Raw genomic sequence first — 22259 nt, forward strand, 5'->3', positions numbered from 1 at the left:
TTGGTAGGAATGCAAGTGTAAAAACAGAGGATTGCAAAACACAGGAAAAATATAGGAATGACCGTTTGATTAGACCACAGGAAAAATGCAGGAATTAGATGAGAGAGATAGACTCTGGGAAAGTTTTCCAAGAGGTTAGAGTGGATGTTAAATTTCCTACGTTTTTGCTCTAGAATTGTAGGAATAGAAAAGTTTCCTACATTTTTCATTTTCTCATTCCTACGAATCAAAGGCATGAATAGTGTAGGATTTCAATTCCTTTGTTTTTCCTCCATTTTCCCTCCAATTCAAAGGGGGCCTAAATTCGCTATGTAACAACAAGTAGTTAATTGTGTGATGGGTTACTAAGGCCCCCTTTGAATCAAAGGAAAAACCATAGGAATTCTAGAGGATTTTATCCTATGGGAAATAATCCTATAAAGTCATATAAAACAAAGGATTGTTTCCTATCAATTCCTTTGAAATTCCTATGGAATGAACCTTACTAGAGCAATTTTGGAGAAAAATAAGCATGAGGTCTCACCTCATATTTTCCTCTTCATATGTCTAACGTTTCTGCGTTTTTCCTGTGTGCTAATCAAACGACAGTTTGAAGACTTTCCTGTGTTTCGAAATCCTGTGGCATTCAATTCTTACATTTTTTCTATTCCTCTGTTTTCTTAATCCTGCTATTCAAAGAGGCCCTAATTTTTAGCTCTTGGACTCTTGGTTAACTATATATACGACTCTTGTCGGGATCTATCTGCCCCACACAACTAAACATGGAGAATAAAATTATTTTCACTAGAAAGTCAAAATGTTTATTGGTTAAACATGTTATTTACAACGAAAATCATGCTCGATTATTTGACTAGGTAGAATGTGAATAGGGGTATATATGAAAGCAAGATTCATTCCCAATGATGATCAGATCAAGATCAATATATTGCAATCTGGAAACCTTAAAGTAGTCAAGATTTGGAAACAGAAATTGCAAATTCTGATCATGACCAAGATTTCAGTGGATTATTCAACTCAAGCAGGCTTGAATATAGAAGAGAACTAGGATTCCTATTTTATAAAATAAGCAAATACTCCATGAAGTTGTGAGAAGATATCTTTTTTTTCCAGTGTACTATGTTTCTAGCTTAGCCAGTGGCGTCTTTATTGGGCTAAGTTCACCAGAGTCCAAAAGAGGTTGTTGACAAAGGGGAATTTGATCTTTTGTCAACGGCTCTGTTGCGTTTCCAACCTCTGACTGAATCATTAGTCATGTTAAGCACACTGTTAGGTTGTTAATCTCACTTGCAAGATCGCATCTCCGGCGTTGACTTTGACATTTTTAAAATTTGTCCAATCATGTTCTGACAGTCCTTTTCCAATTTTTCTTTTGCATAGACCAAGAAATTGATGACAGCAGTAAAATAAGGTCATATATTACCAAACAGGAATATTCCCGTACGAATCTAGACATACCTCTGTCTAAATTCGTTGGTCTAGAGAATGTGTCATCCAGTCCTGGATTTGTTTTTTGTTTTTTTTGACGGAGAGAGTATGCCTTAAGTAACATACCACCTTCAATTTGTCTAATTAAAGGACACGCAATTATTTTTTTTTTGTTGTGACTTGGCTCTATAATTAAAGCACAACTTATATTTTCTTAATATGTGCACAGAACTTTTGAATAAAATGAATGGTCATACGTATATCCGTTAATTGATTGCGTCATCTATTAAAAATGTTAAAAATGTGATGAAGTACTTTATACTCGTTTTGATTGTTTAGCCTATGCCTTTTTCAATATTGTTGCGAGATATAAGGTGAGCATATGAATGTAGTAGACATTTCTTGTTTGCCTTATTTATCTATTTTTATCCTTATCCATTTTTTTATAGAAACTTGTGTATTTACGTGCATATTCATTGACTTGCGCTAATATTTTTCTTGCGAGGAAAAGATGCCTAGTGTCCACTGTGATTGTTTAGACCATATCATTTGGTGCAAACTTTGATGTATGGCTTTTGGCAAGTAAATAGGTAAATTTCATGTTCTGTTCTCATTAGTCATTTGCATTCCTTTGTGCAAAGCACATGATATTTTTTTGCTGGTTATTCCATTGGCTTTAGAACATAACTTTACACCCATCAAATATGCTTCTTAATGATCTCAAAATGTGCACACATGGTATGCATTTCTGCAACTTTGGATTGTAGACAGTTAATTAGTAATTCTCTGATGTGGTCCTGACAGGTTAATGGCTTTTGTTTCCAGATTTTGAGGCCATACTTCATTTGATTTGTACCAAAAAAGGTTAAAGATTGCTAGAGTACAGTACTACTTTTGTTTATATAAATTTAGCCAAACTTTTAGTACAAAGTGGATGAGAAAGTTACTTTTGCCCCTAGATTCAGGCTACTGCTTTGGTGTAAATAAGAACATATTATACATATTTTCTTTTCTTATTGAACCGTGCAATGATTCTGGATACTAAATTGATTTTTAATCACATGGTTTGTTCATTGTTTTATATTTGTGCGGAATCCAGGTAGGAATAGCATTAACCATTTTGAGTATAAATAAAATCAGTTTTGGTTCTCAAATAGAAACTTTTGTCCATCCAAAAAAACAGTAGAAACTAGAAGAATGAATAAATAAAAGTAATCTCCTTTAATTATCCAAACAAACAGAACAAGCTTTATAGTGACATCAGCCATCACCAAGTCCATAAATATAGATTGCAATGGCAATCTTTAGGGATTAATTTCGGTGACACTAGGATCTAATCACCGGTGAAGCTAGGAAAAGTAAGATGGGCATACATTGCCAAATCATATAGATTGGAATTATTGAGTATAGGAAAGGTCTCAATCAGAAGGGAGCCAAGTTTAGCAACATGGTGTACACTTGCACAACCAAGAATATTCAACATAAAATTAACCCCAATTCTTTTTGTAAGATCAAATATATGTTAAGTATATACTAGATATATTATGTAAAATACTAGCAATTAATGCTGTCAAATAAATACATATTGTACAGATCTATTGCTGTTGTTTCTTAATTTGCCGACCTCCAATCTCGTACCTTATCCTCCTTTGTTGTTTCTTTTATATCCTACATCGATTTATTCTACTTTATATTCTCTTCGGAGTTCCAGCTTCCACAAAACAAGCTCCATGGCTTGAAATAAGCAATATATTTAAAACTAAACACTGAGGATGCACACCGATGTTGATTTCTATAAATAATAATTGTATATAATATTCCCTAATTATTTTTTTACCAAAACTCCGAGTTATTTTATAAACAATAAATATTGGAACGATACTTCCTCCGGTCAAAAATATTTAACGTTTAGGAGTTAAAATTTTAAAATTCTGATAACCAATTTTATGTTATAATAAGTTTCTGATTATAATAATTTTCTATGAAAATCTACATATATTATTTTATTTGTTAAACAAAGTATTTGAGAAATTATTGATAGTTGAATTTTACAAGTTCGTAAGAATATTGTTCAAAACAATAAATATTTTTTTTACCAGAGTAAGAGTTAATTAAAACAATAATTCCCACCACTGAATTCAAAGCTCAAGTCATCTTCAACTTGAATTGGATCGGGTGCCTCTTTCTTCTAATTAAATAAATATCAAACTTGATTGTTTATTTTTCCAGAAAAGTGAAAGAAAAGGAAAAGGAGGAATGGAAACTAGAACTCTGGGCTGAGCTAACATGCAAAAAAGGAGCTTAAAAGGTTTGGGCTGGCCAGCCCAACATCTTCAATGGCCCACCACCTTGCTAGGTTTATGATGTATTGGTAGATATATCGACCATCAACATCTTGTTACGGTGATCATTAGCTATGATGGTGCTTTTGAGAGGTTAGAGTATCAAGTGAGTAGGTTAATTAAATAAATGAGTATATTTCCCATCTATTCAAGGACTAGATTGTGATGGTTGTTTACCTTCATCTTTGGTGTAAGATACTTATAAATGTTCAGTTTATCCATGATATGATTTGCATGATACTTATCTCGGTAGACCACAATTGCGGTCAACAATTAGAGTCTCTTGATATTAAAAGACATTTGTAAACGCAGTGAGGTCTTTCTTTTTCTTATGACAAATGTTCCGGCTCGCTAGTAAGAGAAACTGCAGTGAGCTAGACAGCAACGTCAGCTGCTGCAAAAGCAAAAATAGTTTTGGGCTACGGGACATGTAAATGCATGATTAAGAACATGAAAGGAAAAAAGGTAGGATTTTAACAGAAATATAAGCGTAAAATATAGAATTGTAAAATACAACAAAAACACAAAAATATTGTTTGATTGAACCATAAGGATAACACAAAAATTAAGAAGAATTTAAGGGTCCATTTAATTTGGAGGAAAAACATAGGAATTTTGGAGGATTCCAATCCTATAGAAAAATTCTTATGAATGTCTTTGAATCAAAGGATTGGATCATTTCCAATCCTTTGAAATTGATCCAATCCTTTGATATTCATATAGAATAATGGACAATCCTATAGATATTTTGGAGAAAACTTAGCAAGAGCTCTTGAAAAATTTCCAATGAGTTTTTCCTACGGTCCAATCAAACAATTATTCCTATGTTTTGCAATCATATGTTCTATTCCTTCTTTTTTTTTCTTTCATGCAATTCAAAAGGGCCCAATAAATCAGGTTATTTGGTCTGCACGATCAGCCAAGGTAATGCATGCTGCACAATCGTAGGGAATGGCTGCCTAGTCATCCTTACAATCCAAACTAAAATTACCATTATTCCATCCCATTTACTATGTTCCTCTAATATTTCATGTATCGCCTACAACATTTTTTATGCTAACTATTGTGGCAATGAAAATTATTTGGCTTGATCCCCTCATAAATAACTCTATTTTGCCAAATATTGGCATGATTAATTAATGATGAGGTCGACTTAAATCAGGTATATAGCCTCTGTGGTGAGAACCCACAATCTATAAAAAAAAATTATGGCTAGCTAGTCTCGTCATATCGAACCATTGATATTAGAAAAAAAAAACGAAAAGGGCTCATAATTGTGAGGAAAATGATAGAGGGAACAATGATAACAAGTAAGCAGACTTGATTAAATGCTACGGAAGGGAGAAGCCTTATTCTTAGCTCGCATGATTGCATATGAAGAGCATTTGCTATATGAAAAGAACATCTTCTGATCAAGACTGTTGCTTGTCCAAGATGTGGATGGATATTAATATAAGCCAAACAATTGGTTATGTCTTCAAATTATTTTTACTCCAGTTTGTTGTAAAAGACCATATGAAAAACACATTAACGATAAACCAGTCAAAATATAAAATAACCATACAATACCATTATATGACTTCGGCATTACCCTTTCCCAACCTCTACACCTTCGTTTTCTGCGCACACGTTTCCTTGACTGCTAAATGATGTAAGTTTTGTAAAGATTTTCTATGGAAAAATTGCTTTAAAATATCATATCAATACAATTTTTCAAGTTTTTTTAGCTAATACTTAATTAATCATGCGTTAATAAGCTACCTCGTATTTTTATGGGGGAGAATGAGTTATAAACCAGCACTATTGACACATCCTTACTTAAATAAGCCCGTAACAATATTGCTCCAAAAATCTATTACACTAAAACCCTAGAGCAACAAAGCCATTATTATGCACTTAAAATTTGGAGAGAGTTAGCTACCCTCAACAAGAGCATTGGATATAATGGGTTACTTTATTTAATTGTACCGTTTAATTTATTATCACATTACTTCTCTTTACATATATATATATATATATATATATATATATATATATATATATATATACACACACGTAATTTCACTCAGTAATAATTTATACCGTCTATGAAATAGCCATTTAGGTGATGTGAGGTAAGGGATTTTCTCCTATCACCTGCCCTCCTTTTAATTTTCACCTGAGCAGCCAGCAATTCCCCTTTATCCAACAGAACCTGGCAGGTAGTGTAACCTAAAGCAGAAAAACCTCTCCTTTTTAGTTTTTCTTTAATTCTTTTTGGAACCATCAAAACCTTTCCAGTTTCCACCATCTTCATATTTTTTTTCCTCTCTCTAATCTCTATCATCAACCTCTTCGCTAGGAAGGAAAAGAAACCAAGAAACCCTCTCCTCTCTTCTCCTCCTCCTCCTCTCCTCGCTCGTGGCCGCCACCATGTCAGGCGGCCTCTACAACCACCAGGGTTTCTCCCCGGCAAGAACCCTCTCGCCCCAGATTAGGAGCAACCCCGAGGCCGATAGGTACGGCCTCGCCCGCTTCCGCCGCCGCCGTGGATTGCTACTGTGTTTCTTGCTGATTCTTTGATCCAAGGATTGCTTCTTGCTCTTGGTTGCGTGCCCTTTTTTCGATTTGTTTAGGTGATTGGTTGTGCGATTTCTTGGGTTTTGTTTCTTTTTGCAGCCAGTACTTGAGCGAGCTGCTCGCGGAGCATCACAAGCTGGGGCCTTTCATGCAGGTGCTGCCGATATGCAGCCGGCTGCTCAACCAAGGTGAGATCTTTTCTTTTTTTTGATTGATTGATTGATTGATCTCTCGCTTACTGTTTGTCACGGATTGGTGGGGGTTGTGTTTGTTTCGTGTGAGGAAGAGGGGGGATTTGTGGTGTTAGTTTTGCAATCGGGATTTGGGAATCGGGTGGCTCCAATGCGTGGAATGATGCTGCTGATTTTGCCTGCAGCTTATGTTTGGATAGAGTTGCCGAGTTGCCCTCTTGTTCTTTCTCGGGAATTTTTCGTTGCCAATCGAGATAAGATTGTTAGAATATTTTGGGGGTTATATGCACAACACAACAGAGATGACCGAGTGTAATGGTATAATACAGCATGCGAATCAAGGCTTGTTGCGCTGTTTTGGTGATTGCCATTGAATTTTTGCCTTCAAATAATGTAGATGTTTCGATGTATTGAGACTTGTTGAGAACTGAAGATCAATGATGAAAAATAAAGTGGTGATGAGAACTAGTAGTTGTCAAGATTTATGTGTAGAGTTGCAATCATTTGTCCATTGCATCAGCAGCAGACAATGGTATGCGCATTGTGGATACAGGATGATTACTGATCTGTTAGGTGCGGCTAGCAGCAAGTAGCCAACAAGATGTCCTGGCTGCTATGTCGCTACCCAGGCAGGCAAGGTGGGCACCTAAGTGAGCTATAGGTGGCTGCCTCTCTTCTAGAACAGTGGGCGTGAATGCATCAGCAAATTTTTGCGCTTCACCGTGTGCTGTTGATAGGCTTACTTGATAAAAGAAACTGTTGAATTTAATATATGAAGATGTTTTGAATGTGTAAGAATTGCATGAATAGTTAGCTCATATTGGAGAAATTTGCATTCTTCTTGTGGGCTGGGAACTTCGGATGTTGAGTATGTTGCCTTTATTTTTAGTGAATAGCTTCAGACTGCATTTGATCAGGTTCTATTTTTAGCTGCATTAGTGGGAAGTCAAATTTTTTGCCTCAATTTCTCACTGCACCTTTTAGTGTTTATAAAGTGGTCTACGGCCTGTTTTCATGGATTTACTACATGTAATTTAGATTTGCAATTTTTCTTTTATAGATGAGCAAGGCGGGCATTTAATTTATGTTTACTATAGGCTGGAAAATAGAGCAAGTATCCACAAATAAATACATCCTTTTTTTGTCATATACTGAGAGCATGTCTCTCTGTTTATCTAAAACCCACTCCACGGTTCAACCCAAGTAAATGGGTTGGATAACTATCGATAAGGACACTCTTTCCTGGTTTAACCCTTTAACTGACCATTTTCGAGAATTCAAACTGAAATATGTAAGTAATATATTTGTTGTTATGAATTATGCTATGGATTCAAACCTGCTTCTAATTGTAGCATATATTTGCACCATGTAATATCTATTTATCTTGATGTGCTTCTTGATTTCACTTCTACCTTAAATGCTTCTCATAGGGAAGTTATGATTTGATCATAGCTATCATCTAACTCTTGCATTCCAAAAAAGTATAAACTCCTACTTCTAAGTAATAACCTTATTTATTCCTCCTTTTCCAATCTTTGTGTTGTTTAGAAATCATGCGGGTATCAAGCATGGTCAACGACCATGGATTCAACGATTTTGACAGGCGTCGTTATAGAAGTCCGAGTCCCATGTCTTCGCCAATTATGAGACCCAACCTACATGGCAATGGATTTGGGCCTTGGAATGGCATACACCAAGAGGTATGTATAATGAATTAATTACTGAAAAGTGCAAAAGGAAAACAAGCTTTTAATTACTACAAGAATCTTCTTGTCTATACATTTACTCATTGTTTTCAACTTCTGATTCTGAAGAAATTTTCTTCAATTGTATATAGAAGGTCATCAAAACTCTGTACCATTGATTCTTATGTTCTTTGGCTGGCGTACATTAGGTTGTGTCTTTGTGAGCAATACTAATAAGATTTGTTTATATGACAGAGATTAGGCTTTCCTCCTCCTCCTCCTCCTGGGACAAGTATGGACTGGCAAGGCGCACCGCCAAGTCATGGCTCTTATATTGTCAAGAAGATTGTACGCATGGAGGTTCCAGTTGATGCTTACCCTAATGTATGTGTTCCTCTTATGCGATTTATCATCCAGCAGATAAAATGTCTTGTTTTTAATGTCTGCTATTTTCGCTTTGCTCCAGTTCAATTTCGTGGGACGTATTCTAGGACCGAGGGGTAATTCTCTAAAGCGGGTTGAAGCATCAACTGGTTGTCGTGTTTTCATTAGAGGGAAGGGTTCTATCAAAGATGCTGATAAGGTAACAAACGTTTGTAAATGTTAATTACTTTACATTTATATACTCATATAACATGCGTTATATAAATTAAAACTAAGTATTACAGCTAGCTAGGATGATAAACTTCTTTGTTATGTTTAATTTAATATCCTTTGTAGAAATCTTGGAAATCCTTCATTGTACTCTTCCCTGATTAGTAAATCCTAACTATCCATTATTGGTGTGACCATTTCTGCCATGGTCTATAGTATTTCTGAATTCTGGTCTTCAAACTTCGTCCTAAATTGATCTGAAACACGAAGAAACATGGGAAACACACAAAAAGAACTGTTTAAAAAATTGTTTTTATGGAGTATTGTGTGCCTCAAGGCAGATTTTATATTGCCTGCTCATCAGTTTGCTTACCATATAAACCTTGTAACAATAATAAGTTAGTAACATTGAGTAACGTATTTGCTTACATGTATTGGACAAATGTATTGTTCTAGTATTTCAATTTTCTATTTATTTTTTGGGTTCATGATATATGGTGGTGAGTTTTATTGCATCTTTGTAGAACATATGTTAGTATTTTGTACTACTATATTCCCATATGGGTTTCTATCTTGTCTTCTGGGAATCTGTCTTGCCCCTTAAACCCATTAACATGTTACATCAATAATGTGATAGTACTCTGTCTCATATATTAATCTTGATTGCTGAAAGATTCCAGATTGCTCCTTGTCCATATTTTTTCCCCTCATATATCCTCCAAATATACACAGTTACACATCTTTGTTTTCTATTTTATAGGAGGAGAAGCTGAAAGGAAAACCTGGCTATGAGCACCTCAATGATCCACTGCATATCTTGATTGAAGCTGAGTTGCCAGCCAATATCATTGATACAAGATTGAGGCAGGCACAAGAAATAATGGATGAACTGCTAAAACCAGTGGTATTAATTTATATGACTTTATGTATTAATTTATTCTGAAATTTGGATAATACCACTTCACAATTTAGAATTTAGAAATGTGCTACCATAAAGTCTACCATACAGGCTAATGGCACAAACTTTTCACCGGTTATGTTTTTTTATCTTTTTTTTTTTTGCATGACTGAACTGAAAAGGAATTTTACATCTCCATGCTTATTGGAGTAGTTACAGCTATTTGCATCTCTGTGGTTTTGTTGACATAAAATTTAGAGGTACCACCCCATACAAGTCATGGTAACTTCACCTCTCCCTCTCATTCGCAGCCCAGTGGCAGCACTTTTCATTGGTCCTGATGTCCTCATTGTTGCAACTGGTTAGTGTGGTATGGGTGCAGATCTAGGCTGGAGACAGTCCTCAGCGCTAGTCGCTAGGACAGGAATAGTTTCCTTTCTCTGATTGTGGTTCTGCATGTGACCCTGTGGGCATCAAGAGGGCCATATATAATGAAATAAAACTGATATCCAGTAATATTAATTGGAGTTAATGACCCTTAAGATATTCAATGATGATCTAAATTGTAAACTTAGTCTACTGCCAATACTATATCTAGAGTGTTGCAGTACAAACTTAGTAAATCTACCCTTTCAGGAATATAACATTCACCATAGTAACAAAACAGATGCAACTTGAGGGCCAAAAGAGTACTAGTCAGACCTGCAGCTTTCCTCAGCTAAGGGCATGTTTGGTTATTTTCCTGGGAAAATGAGCAGTGATCTATGCGGGAAAATGTCTGTTTCCCCACAAAAAGAGAGAAAGAAATAGGTCTTTGGTACTTGCCAAGAAAGCACAGAAATGAATCATGTTGTATCAAATCATAAAATTAAAATTAAGTACAAAACAAAGTTTCTTCCATAAATCCCAAGTCATTACTTCCATTCCATGCTTCATTGTTGTCCATAATGAATATTTTGTTGCTGCAAATCATTGTTAAGTGGATGCGGTATGTCTATACATCTGGCACTGTGGTACTCATCGTCCCAAATTGCAGTGGATCTGCAATGTTAAGTTTATGATGAAGGGCCCAAAGGTGATGAGAAGGCAAGGGTTTAAGTTTTGGGTGCCAGCCCGAATCCTGCTAACCTACAGACTTGGCTGCTTTCCGTTTCATACCCCTGGACCATTTTTTTGTTTGTGTTTCGAAGCTTATGCATATGATGCCACAGAACTAGCCTTTCTCATGTTGTCTCACATTGTAGCTTTGCTATTTATTTGAGATATTTTCCAACAGCTCTTCTTGAGTAGTAATTTATTTTTATTTCATATACAATGTTTCTTCTCCCCCTCACTTATTCTTTCCCTAAGTTGTCATTCTATGATAGTTATTCCTGCAGTGTTTTTCTGTGAACCATGTTCTGTAGGTTGCTTACAGCTATGACCGCCGTTCATAGCTGACCTCTTTTGTTCGTCTTTGCAGGATGAGTCGCAAGATTACTATAAAAGACAACAGCTGAGGGAACTGGCAATGCTGAACTCTACTCTGAGAGAGGACAGTCCTCATCCAGGAAGCGTCTCCCCTTTCAGCAATGGTGGCATGAAACGTGCAAAACCGAGCCATTAGCAAATATGGTTCGACCTCACCGCTTTCATCAAGGTCAAGGAGCTCCTACACGGCTATGCCCCTAGGCATGCCGTCGAGCTTGAGTGGTTCGTTGTATGGGCTATTGTGTAAAAAACAGTATGCCTTTTACTGGATGATTAGTCTGGTACCAAATGGTTCTCTCCTCTGGATGAGGAGATCGATGGTTAAAGCTGCCTCAAATCTTTTGGCCGGTCCAGATGTGTTGTTGTAACTTGTAAGGTTCACATTCATTTTGTTCTTTATCGACTGTTAACCCTGCTAGCTTGTGATGCTAAGATAGGTGGTTTTCCCTTTTTTCAGGAGAGATTAGAGAAGTCTTGGTAATGTAAGATTTCAGTTTAGAAGTTGAGTTAGATTGCATCATATTTGCCTGAACATCATGGAGTTGCAAAATGCAGATCATGACCGTGTTATGCAATAGTTTGATGGGAAAAATCTTTGAATTAACCATGTGGATTCAGGGCTCTCTGTATTGCAGTGTGGTGGATGGTTCGAAAGTTTTATGTTTGCTTTACAAGTTACAGAGCTATTTTATGAATCTTTCTGTGATTTTATTGTTAGATTTACGGTAGTGTGTCTTCTAGTGTTTGACATACCAAGAAGCACCATAGCTTAACACAAATAAGTGTGGCATCTCTTGGTATCTTCCTTTAAGGACCATAAAATACCTCATAAGGCTAATGTTAATTTCTACATTTTTTAAATTCTGAAGTGTATTGTGTTCGCCATGAGCAAGTAAAGTTGCCTCTCAACAGGCAGCCATTTTCTTGAAGCAAAATAGAAAACCATCTAGTCAAAAGGCAATAACAGCTTTAGCAATTCAAGATATAATTTAGACATACATATTTGACTTGTCTTTTTTTTTGCGGGGAACATATTTGACTTGTCTCAAGCTGTATATTTCTTTGTTGAGTCCTAAAAAAATTAAAAATAGCTTTGGATTATAATTATTTGAGAACACAAATAAATATTTAAATATCAGAAAGTTGATAAGTTGATTTTTTTTAAAAAAAGTATATATATACATATACATGTATATACATATACCTGTAAATACATATACATGTATATAAGAAATGTTGATGAAGAAAGTTCATTTTTTTAAAAAAAATATATATTACTCCCTCCATTCCAAAATATAAGGCACAACCACTCTTAATCCAAAGACTAAGAAATAATTATTATCATCTTGTAGTTTGGATCATCCTAATAAATATAATGCATGTATCCAATAGAATTAGATAACATGAGAGTGGAGGATTTAAAAAAGTAATAATTTAATGGAGAAGATGCTATAGTTAATTGCATGCTTGCATGCATGCCTTTTATTATGTAACATCTAAGAAAAGTGGTTGTGTCTTATATTATGGAACGGAGGGAGTATCGTTAGAAGCTTGAGAAGTGTGCCTATAATCCATAAGCTACTTAAAGAGCTTGAAAAACACATATCACTAATTATACACTCACCAATTAATCTTATGGATGTAAGCAAACGGCGTAGCCCATAAATCTACTAAAGAGCATATTCTGTCTCTAGAAATACAGATTCAGCTCCAAATCTCCAATGCAGGCATCTGCTGGTCTTTCACCGTGGGACCACCAAAATGTAGTAGTATTCGAGAAGCTAGTATATGCATTGAAAACCGTTGAGACAAACAAAACAACAGCAATGTCAATATTATGTATTGAAATTTTGAGTATCAATATCTTAATTCACATTGGATGTATTAAAAATACACCTTCAACGACATCCATGTAAAGAATGCTTTCATGGCATTAAAATTTGTTGGAATGTGCAAACAAACCACCACATAGGTATTAGAAGTCCAAATGGCATTACAAACGCATCGAATGAACATTCTCATCGTTTTGAATTACTGCTTGTTATTTGTCGTTTTAGATTTATCCTATGTCAAACATCTATCTCTGACCATAAATTATTTTCTAAATAATGGAATATAATTTCGGTCTTTGCTCTAAGAGCTACAGCTTATTATTAAAAAATCAGTTCATTGATAAGCACACACAACAAACAATTTCATAATGGCACCTCCAAAAGAAAACATGAAGTGATGCACCCACTAATAACCACCAACACTAGACAAAAGACTTCACAATTATTGCACCCTATTTGTGAATCTCCATCCGAAGTTGAAAAAAATCTGCAAACCATTGCCCCTAGGTTGCAGCATGCAGTGTGAATAAGTTTGATGTCCTCATCACTCCATTGTAGTTACGTCCAAAACCGAATCTAGTGCGTTGCCTCCAAAAAGTACCTACATATAAGATTTAAACAGTGATTTGTCCTACAAGAATGAATTTATTGGTCCTTTTATCAATACCCACAAGCCAGTTTCCAAAAATATGAGTTGGAGTATATTATACGAGGATATAGACCAAAAGAAGTTTGTACTGATCTCCAGAGAAATCTAACAAAAAGACAATTAATAAATAAATAATAGATTGTTTCATTTTTATTAAAAAACAATATCTTATACTACCATTTTAATTTGTCCTAGCCGGAAGGACAACTCTTGAAACGCTCAGTGACTTAAAACGAATAAAATGATCGAAATTGTATCAAAGCTGTTGTAATTAACAAAATAATTAAAAACATGTGTTTCCTCGGAATGCGTGATGACAGCAGCAGCTAGTGTCACCAACGCAACATGGGACCTAGCTATACAGTGGTAGTATATATAGCTAAAGCTTAATTGATGGCAGGTAGGCGATGTCGGCCGTTAGCGTGTCAGCCTTGATTGCGTACTTACGTGCTCTCCCTCTCAGCAGTTTGTAGGTGACGAAGAAGAAGAAGCCGATCTCTCAACAATTGAGCACACAAACGACACACAAAAGCCGCGGCTTGAGGTTGCTCCGTTTGAGCCACAGCCCCTTGTTCCCCTTTCTCCAAGTTGCTCTTTCCTTATCCATGTGTTTCTGTAAAATGGTGCCTCTGATATTTTGGTAAGGTATTGTCAGAGATAGGCAGGCATGTGATGGTATAGTAGAAGTAGATTGGTAGCTGCTGGACCAGAAAAAAGAAACATTAATCTTTTAGACACTATATTAACATACATGCAGAAGTTATGTCCTATCTCCGTTCTAAAATAAATTCATTATTTTCACCTATTCCACACATACTAATAAAAAAACTAGAATTCCCCTACTTTATCGAATTTCAATACAACTATTCCTCACTTTATCTACTCATAATATAATTATTTCTTATTTCACAAACTTCGATGTAATAGTTACTCTAAAAATAAAATTATTTTCGGACAAGCAAAATAAATTTATTATGGGACGGAGAAAGTAGGTAGGAGTAATTTTTAATGGGTAAACATATAGGGCTTATTGGGATTGAAGGATTTTTTAAGGAAAAGACAGGATCCAATCCAAAGGAATGAGTCCTTATGATTGCAGGATTGCTTCAAATTAAGGCAATTTAAAGGATAGGAAAAATTCCTCCACAATGTTGATGAATTTTAGCATTAGGTTCAACCTCATTATTTCAAATTCCTTTGATATTTTAAGGCATTTTCTCTCTCCATTATCTCTCTAGCAAATCAACATATAATCTTAAAATTCTTTTGTTTTTTTCTATGGTACACCAAATACATGTTTTGAATAAATTCTGTAGCTTTCTTTCTTGTAGGATTTTACATGGCATGATATTTTTAATTCTATGTTTTCTCTATTCCTATACTTTAAGAATCTTACGTTCTAGAGGAATCATAGTAAAAAAGTTGCATTTAAGGTTTACCCGTAGTTGTATTACATAATATCGGTTTTCTCTATTTGTACAAGTGACATCTGAGTATAGTTGAATTTTCTTTGTAGATGGACTAGTCTAAAAAAATACTAGTAGGTCAATACTTTTCTTACTCTTGATTGATAAAACGACATCTAATATTTCATTATATATATTTTTCATTATTAACGGTAACAAGCAATGGACTTATGGCTTTCGTTTCATCTATTCATCATCCTTGTCACCGTAGCTCCAGGCAACATGTAGTATATATATGGACTTATGGATATTTTTTGCAAAGTAATACGCATTAAGTAGGAGTAACTGATAGTATGAGCTATGTGCAACTATATATTAATTGTTGTGTATGGTTGATATCATGGTGATATTAATAATCTCACAAATTAATGTGGTTATATCAATCTTATGTATACTTAGTCTTGAGAACAACTATCATGTAAATACGTTCTAAAATAGACATTACAATAAGCGGCTATTATTGCTGATGCAATGTACTATTCCTGCTAATAATTATATGGTGGAATCGTGTTATTTTTTTAACCATGGCTTACAATATGGTGTTAAACACCGCACAAAACCAATAATATTTAGAGTGGGTGATTGATGAGAATGATGGTTATATAACGTATTAGTTCTTTCGATATAGTAGTAACAAGGATACTAAGAGTTATACCTCTTGTTTAAACATGAAGGTACTTTCACCAAGACCAATGATGAAACATCAATATCAACGACACATAGAGATTAGTTCCAGACACACCAAAAAGCCACATACTGACTTTTATTCTATGAAATTGGCACCTATTTTATCCACAATACAATCAGAATTTTTTTTATTTATAATTTTTCTTATTAAAAGTTTTACAAAAATAATTTTCCATTTTGAAAATTGACGGAAATAGTCGCCTACCGCCCTCTGGGAGGGCGATTTTTAAAAATCGCCCTCCCAGAGGGCGGCGAAAATGACGTGGCAGACGGCCGTTCGCTCTCGGGCGACGGCCGTCAACGAAATTTGCAGGCGGCCCCCTTGCCGCCCTCCGCGAGGGCGATTTTGTACTGTGCGGGGGGCCGCCTGCAAATGGGCGGCGAGGGGGGGCATGGAAATTTGCAGGCGGCCCCCTTGCCGCCCTCCGCGAGGGCGATTTTGCACTGTGCGGGGGGCCGCCTGCAAATGGGCGGCGAGGGGGCATGGAATTTTGCAGGCGGCCCCCTTGCCGCCCTGGGGGAGGGCGATTTTTGCCTCCCCCTATAAAGCCCAGCCCCTCCCCTATGAAATTTCATTATATTCACTAAAAATCCAAAAAAAACGAAAGAGAGAGAGAGGGGAGGGCAGCAGAAGGGGAGCGGCGAAGCCCTGCTGGTTCGCTCACTTCATCACAGGTATGCTCCCATACATCTTTTGCATTTGTACTAATATATTACGTTTGAGTACATATGTTGCGTTTTAGTTTTAGTTCCATATATTTTAGCAGATCTGTAGCACACAGCACATATGTGTAGATCCAGAGCATAGAATATAATAGTATGAATTGAGACATAGACAGTAGTGTTAATTGTAAGATGTAGTTTAGTTTGATCTGGAGAATGTAACCTACTTTTAGAAATTTAGAGAACAATATTGTAGAGAATGTAACTTAGGGCGTAGTACAGAAATGCGAGGTTAACGCAGTTATTGTTTTCATCAGGCACAATGTCAAGTAAGGTCACATTTCAGATAGTTCACGGTGAAGGAAATATTAGATTTGGTCCAGATGGTGTTGATCTGTCAGATTTTGTAATGACATCTAAGGGCATCGATAGGCCTGCGGAGAGAACATTTCAGTCAATTTATAGTTGGTTGTTGAGAGGATTTAGAATAGACCAAGAAGTCTACACAATGTCAGTATCTGTTGTAGTGAGTCGTGCAATAGAAGGTTATTTTTGGGAACTAATGCCGATGGACAGCACTGCTGCTTGGAGACGGTATGTGGAAATGGCTTTTGAACGGTCATGGCCCCTCGTTATATTTGTGTCGGTACAAGAGAAAGATACAAATGTTTCAATGCAAACCGAAGATGTGGAGGGTCCTAGCAATGCAGGGGATGTTGTTGGACCATCGATGCAAAATGAGGAAAATCAACCAAGGGAGGAGCAGGCCATGGGCATGGCGGATGAGGGGGAGAGAGTCGGTATAATTGTTGATGAAATGGAGAGGGAAGATTCGGATAATGAGCAAGCGGAGGACGACGCATCATCCGATGAGGAAGGTGATGTAATGGCCACTGATTGGGCAAATGAGGACTTCTCTGGTCTTGTTATATCAGAGGGTGATCATGTACCCTGGGAGTATAAGGAGTACGAGGTAATTGAGGGTGCAAGGTATGCTCATAAGGATGAGATGAAGGAGGCGGTGAAGCATTGGGCAGTTTCATTGCAGAGAGAGTTTAGGGTGGTCAAGTCAACAAATTATGTGTATGAAGTGAGGTGCATGAAGGAAGATTGTCCGTGGCGTGTCCATGCATATAAGGGTAAATGGAATGATTATTGGAAAGTTAGCATTGTGACCGAGCACAAGTGCTACTTACAAGGGGTGGAGAAGTATCACCGAAACATCACTTCAGCTTTTGTGGCAAGTGAGATGTACAGCAGTGTTGTTGGTAACATTGGCTTTGAACCAAAATCAATTATTAGGCACATCGAGAACAAATTCAAGTACACCATAAGCTATGCAAAGGCCTGGAGAGCCAAACAAAAGATCATTGAGATGAGGTATGGCACATTTGAAGCTTCTTATGATAATTTGCCTCGTTTGTTAGCCACCATTGCCCAGAGGAATAATAATACTTACTATGACCTACATACATTTACATCGGTTGAAGATAGAACAAAGAGTGTGCTGCAAAGAGCCTTTTTCTCATTGGGTGCTTGCATCAATGCTTTTGTGCATTGTCGACCTGTTCTATGCATAGATGGAACTTTTATGACAGGTAAATACCGAGGTCAGATATTGACAGCAATTGGGTGTGATGGGAACAACCAGGTTCTACCTATGGCTTTTGCATTTGTAGAGAGTGAGAACACTGAAAGCTGGTACTGGTTCCTAGAGAGAGTGCACATTGCAGTGGTGCGTATGAGGCCCAACGTTTGCCTTATACATGATCGTCATGCGGGTATGTTGCGGGCTATTGACTACTTGCAGAACGGTTGGGATGAGAAGGGACTTCCAGCTAAGTGGCCTGATGTTCGGAGTCGGTGGTGCATGCGTCACATGGGTGCAAATTTCTACAAGCAATTCAAGAACAAGCATCTTATGGAGCTCTTTAAGAGGCTCTGTGCACAGAACCAAGAGAAGAAATTTAATGAGTTGTGGGACAAGTTGGATGAGTTGACAACGAAGCAAACAGATGAGCAATCTCGCAGACCACAAGTTGAAGGTGACGAGCCTCCCATACCTCTTGGTGCATTACTTGATGACCCACCAACAATGAGAAGGAGGTCAGGGTCGGCCATCAGAAATTTCTCTCAGTGGATTGAGAATGAGCCTAAGGAGAAGTGGGCTCTATTGTTCGACACCGATGGATCTCGGTATGGCATAATGACAACCAATTTGGCAGAGGTGTACAACTGGGTAATGCGAGGAGTTCGGGTACTTCCATTGGTTGCTATTGTTGAATTCATCCTTCACGGCACGCAAGCCTACTTTAGGGATCGATACAAGAAAATTGGTCCGTCCATGGCCGATAACAACATAGTGTTTGGCAACGTAGTGACAAAGTACATGGAAGATAAAATCAAAAAGGCACGGAGACATAGAGTTGTTGCTCAAGGCACACAAGTGCATCGGTATGAAATAATGTGTGTTGATAGGAGCAGGCGTGGTATCTATCGCAAGCAAGCCGTGCAGGAATGTGTCTTGAAGGCGGATGGTGGATGTACCTGCAGTTGTATGAAGCCGAAGCTTCATCACCTTCCTTGCTCACACGTTCTTGCTGCTGCCGGTGATTGTGGCATATCTCCCAATGTGTACGTCTCAAATTATTTCAGGAAAGAAGCAATCTTTCATACATGGAGTGAGGAGATATATGGGTTCGGGATCTCAGGATCTTACACAACGCTGAGTGCCCAAGTTTTTTATATTCCAGATCCATCTAAGTTTAGGGTGAAAAAGGGTCGACGCCAAACTAGACGCATCAGAAATGATATGGATGAGTCAGAAGCAGGTGGGAGGACTTTACGCTGCAGCAAGTGTGATCTGCGCGGCCATACTTACAAGACATGCCCGAAGAATGCAGAAGTTCCAAGCGGCGCAGATGCTAGTCCATCTGGACAGGCAAGTGATGGTAGGCGACCACCTGGTGAAGGAACAACAAGCAGGCGCGCAAGGCCAAGGCGTCGTCGCGCAGCAGGCGATTCCATGGTGTAACAATGCTTTCGATTTAGGAAATAAAATGATGTAATGAGTGTTCGGACTAAATACTTCTATCGTGTAATTTCAATTCAATCTTGTTGTAATGAGTACCTCCGACTATTGTTGTACTAGTAGTATTGCGAACTATTCGGTGTTGTATCATAATGTTATCGTGATGAGTGTTCGGACTAAACACTTTTGTTTGTTTGTACTCTTGTTTAATATGTGTTAGTAATTCGCTTATGAACATTTATTACTTATGTTGAACTAATTATTTATATGTTTCTGATCAACCTATTTGATGCAGGTATGGCGTACGACACACCGGCGCTGTTGAACCGTGGGATTGACAGGAACCACCGCTCGTTCCTGTCAGCAGTCGAGGGTGCACAGCTCGGCACCTTCCGTCCACGCACGTCGCGCGAGTGGTTGCGTGTCGACCCCCGTCACGTTCCTTGGTACGCGTATGTTCACATTTCAACTCAACTTTGCTTTGTTTTATACTTATGTTTGAAGTTTGCTCTATACAGGTTGCGTGCGGCAGGCCTTCTACCACTTTGTAGGCTTGTTGAGGCGGCGGCGGACGACCGTGACCCAGCGAAGCGGTGGGATGCAGACCGGTCACTCCTTGCCGCTCTTGTAGACCGCTGGAGACCTGAGACGCACACGTTCCACCTTCCCTGTGGGGAGATGGCTCCGACACTGCAGGACGTGTCGTACCTGCTCGGGCTACCGCTGGCGGGAGCACCAGTTGGTCCCGTCGACGGTGTTTTTGGGTGGAAGGAGGATATCACTGCGCGCTTCGAGCAGGTGATGCGCCTTCCACACCTAGGACCGACCACCACCCTTCCTCCGTACTCTACAGTCGGGCCTAGCAAGGCTTGGTTGCTCCAGTTCACTGTAAGTAAATAAGTTGTTATTATCATACGTGCTTATTTGCGACCGGATCAGTGTTTTGTACTAACATTTCATTCTTAACTGTAGGCGGACCTTCTGCACCCTGACGCTGATGATTACTCGGTCCGACGCTCCCTTGAGGCGTACCTGTTGTGGTTGTTCGGGTGGGTGATGTTCACTAGCACCCACGGGCACGCTGTGGACTTCCGGCTGGTCCACTACGCACGGTCCATCGCGGATGCTCAGCCACAGGACGTGCCGCAGTGGAGCTGGGGTTCTGCCGTGCTAGCAGCCACGTACCGTGCCCTCTGTGAGGCGTGCACGAAGACTGACGCGGGAGCGATCATCGCTGGCTGTCCTATGTTGCTTCAGCTTTGGGCAGCCGAGAGGTTTGCCATAGGGCGACCAGTGGTGGACAGCGCACCCTACGGGGTTGGTCGCAGCGCGCAGTGGCCAGAGGACGGTCCCACGATGGGGACTTACTGGTGTCGACGTGGGGTTAGTGCAACTTCGCTGCGTTATAAGTTTATCAGTCCTCTTCTTTTTTTTTCCTTCACATAACATGTCTAATTCCGATCATGTTTATTGCAGCGTCGTTACGCTCACGTCCAGGTGAGACGTGGTTACCCGGACTTCGTGTTCGAGTTTGACCGTCTCCAGCCGAGCGACGTCATCTGGGAGCCGTACACAGAAGAGGCCGTCGCTGCGAGAGCACCGCTAGGACTTTCGTCCTTGTGCACACGCGACCAGGCTTACTGGCTCACCATCCTGCCAATGGTGTTCGACATTTTCGTTGAGCCTCACTGGCCGCAGCGTGTGATGAGACAGTTCGGACTTAGGCAGGTGTTTCCCGGCAACGTGCAGCCGACCGTCCCCCCTGCCGACCACTCGTGAGTTCGGATTGTTCATTTCTAAATTTTTATGATAATTACATCATCGAGCCATACAATTTACCTCTCTTCACAGGTTGACTCGACGGGGACAGCTAGCAGGCGCACTTTGGGCTCCACGTGTACAGCAATACGTTGACGACTGGGTGTTAGCTACAGAGGAGGTGATCAACGAGCTCTTCCCACACACGGAGGAGAACTACCGTGACTACCTTCGCTGGTACCTTCCTCGCACTCGTGCGCGTGTGACCTTCACTCCAGACGCCCCAGAGCCGCACGTTGCCGCTGTCACGGACGCGTATCCCACGCACCGTGACCGAGACTACTTCGTGGCGGTACGTCCAATTTGTATTACTTCCAACAATTATGTCATTTATCTTTCATAATATAGGACAACTACTGAATTTTTTATTTCCATCTTGCATAGGCTGATGCGGCACGGGATATCAGTGCCGATATCACCGCAGTCCAGGTGAGGTTGAACAGAGGTTTGCACTTGACTGACGTTGAGCAGAGGTCGACCTTCGACTGGATGCAGGAGAAGATGCGTGCGGTCATGCGCGTCTTCTCCTGTCGCAGCGCCGTGGACATCGTACCTCCAGCTGGTCCGGTACACCCACGGCCTCGCGGTCCTACCGTCGGAGCAGGACCTCGTTTGTCTTCGAGCGCCCCTAGCTTCGGAGCAGTGCGACCTACAGCACCGGTTTCGCACGGTACAGTTCAGCCCAGATATTAGTTCATTTTTGTTTCAGCTTTTGCACGAATGTGTCACCATGTTTTAACTGCACGTTTCCTCATCGCAGGACCTCGTATGCCTTCGAGCGCGTTCGCAGGCACGACCGGCGCTTCCGCGAGCTCCGCAGGGGCGTTCGCCACCTCTTTAGGCGCGTTCGCCAGCTCTTCCTCTCACGGAGCGTCGATCCCTCGCCCACACGGTACTTTACTTTTTATTAATACTGTTAAATACCTATACGAAACTGATGGTCCTTGTC

At 39.1% G+C, this 22259-nt stretch overlaps 2 protein-coding genes and 1 long non-coding RNA gene across 3 annotated transcripts; all 3 read left to right on the forward strand.

Annotated features, from left to right (window-relative positions):
• Window positions 1-6094: 6094 nt before the first annotated feature.
• Window positions 6095-11768, forward strand: LOC4342758 (KH domain-containing protein SPIN1-like). The gene is made up of 7 exons (XM_015789137.3): window positions 6095-6265; window positions 6426-6514; window positions 8066-8217; window positions 8458-8586; window positions 8669-8785; window positions 9557-9700; window positions 11157-11768. Exons 1-7 carry the CDS (start codon window positions 6180-6182, stop codon window positions 11298-11300), a joined length of 861 nt encoding a protein of 286 aa, XP_015644623.1. The 5' UTR covers window positions 6095-6179; the 3' UTR covers window positions 11301-11768.
• A 4642-nt stretch (window positions 11769-16410) lies between these two features.
• LOC136357357 (uncharacterized) lies at window positions 16411-21150 on the forward strand. Its single transcript, XM_066312585.1, has 4 exons — window positions 16411-19938; window positions 20011-20380; window positions 20465-20875; window positions 20969-21150. The coding sequence occupies exon 1, from the start codon at window positions 16784-16786 to the stop codon at window positions 19493-19495; it is 2712 nt and encodes a 903-aa protein (XP_066168682.1). The 5' UTR covers window positions 16411-16783; the 3' UTR covers window positions 19496-19938; window positions 20011-20380; window positions 20465-20875; window positions 20969-21150.
• A 2-nt stretch (window positions 21151-21152) lies between these two features.
• Window positions 21153-21796, forward strand: LOC136357358 (uncharacterized). The gene is made up of 3 exons (XR_010742670.1): window positions 21153-21267; window positions 21344-21602; window positions 21695-21796. It is a non-coding gene; the product is annotated as an uncharacterized lncRNA (long non-coding RNA).
• The last annotated feature ends 463 nt before the right edge of the window (window positions 21797-22259 follow it).

Source organism: Oryza sativa, chromosome 7, assembly GCF_034140825.1.
Source record: "Oryza sativa Japonica Group chromosome 7, ASM3414082v1".
Taxonomy (NCBI): Eukaryota; Viridiplantae; Streptophyta; class Magnoliopsida; order Poales; family Poaceae; genus Oryza; species Oryza sativa.

Bases quoted from the DNA above. Each gene is read 5' to 3' on its own strand.
- LOC4342758 (XM_015789137.3), top strand. From the start codon at position 6,180: ATGTCAGGCGGCCTCTACAACCACCAGGGTTTCTCCCCGGCAAGAACC. The intron at 8,587-8,668 runs GTATGTGTTCCT...GCTTTGCTCCAG, and splicing joins CAGTTGATGCTTACCCTAAT to TTCAATTTCGTGGGACGTAT. The intron at 8,786-9,556 runs GTAACAAACGTT...TCTATTTTATAG, and splicing joins CTATCAAAGATGCTGATAAG to GAGGAGAAGCTGAAAGGAAA.
- LOC136357357 (XM_066312585.1), top strand. From the start codon at position 16,784: ATGTCAAGTAAGGTCACATTTCAGATAGTTCACGGTGAAGGAAATATT.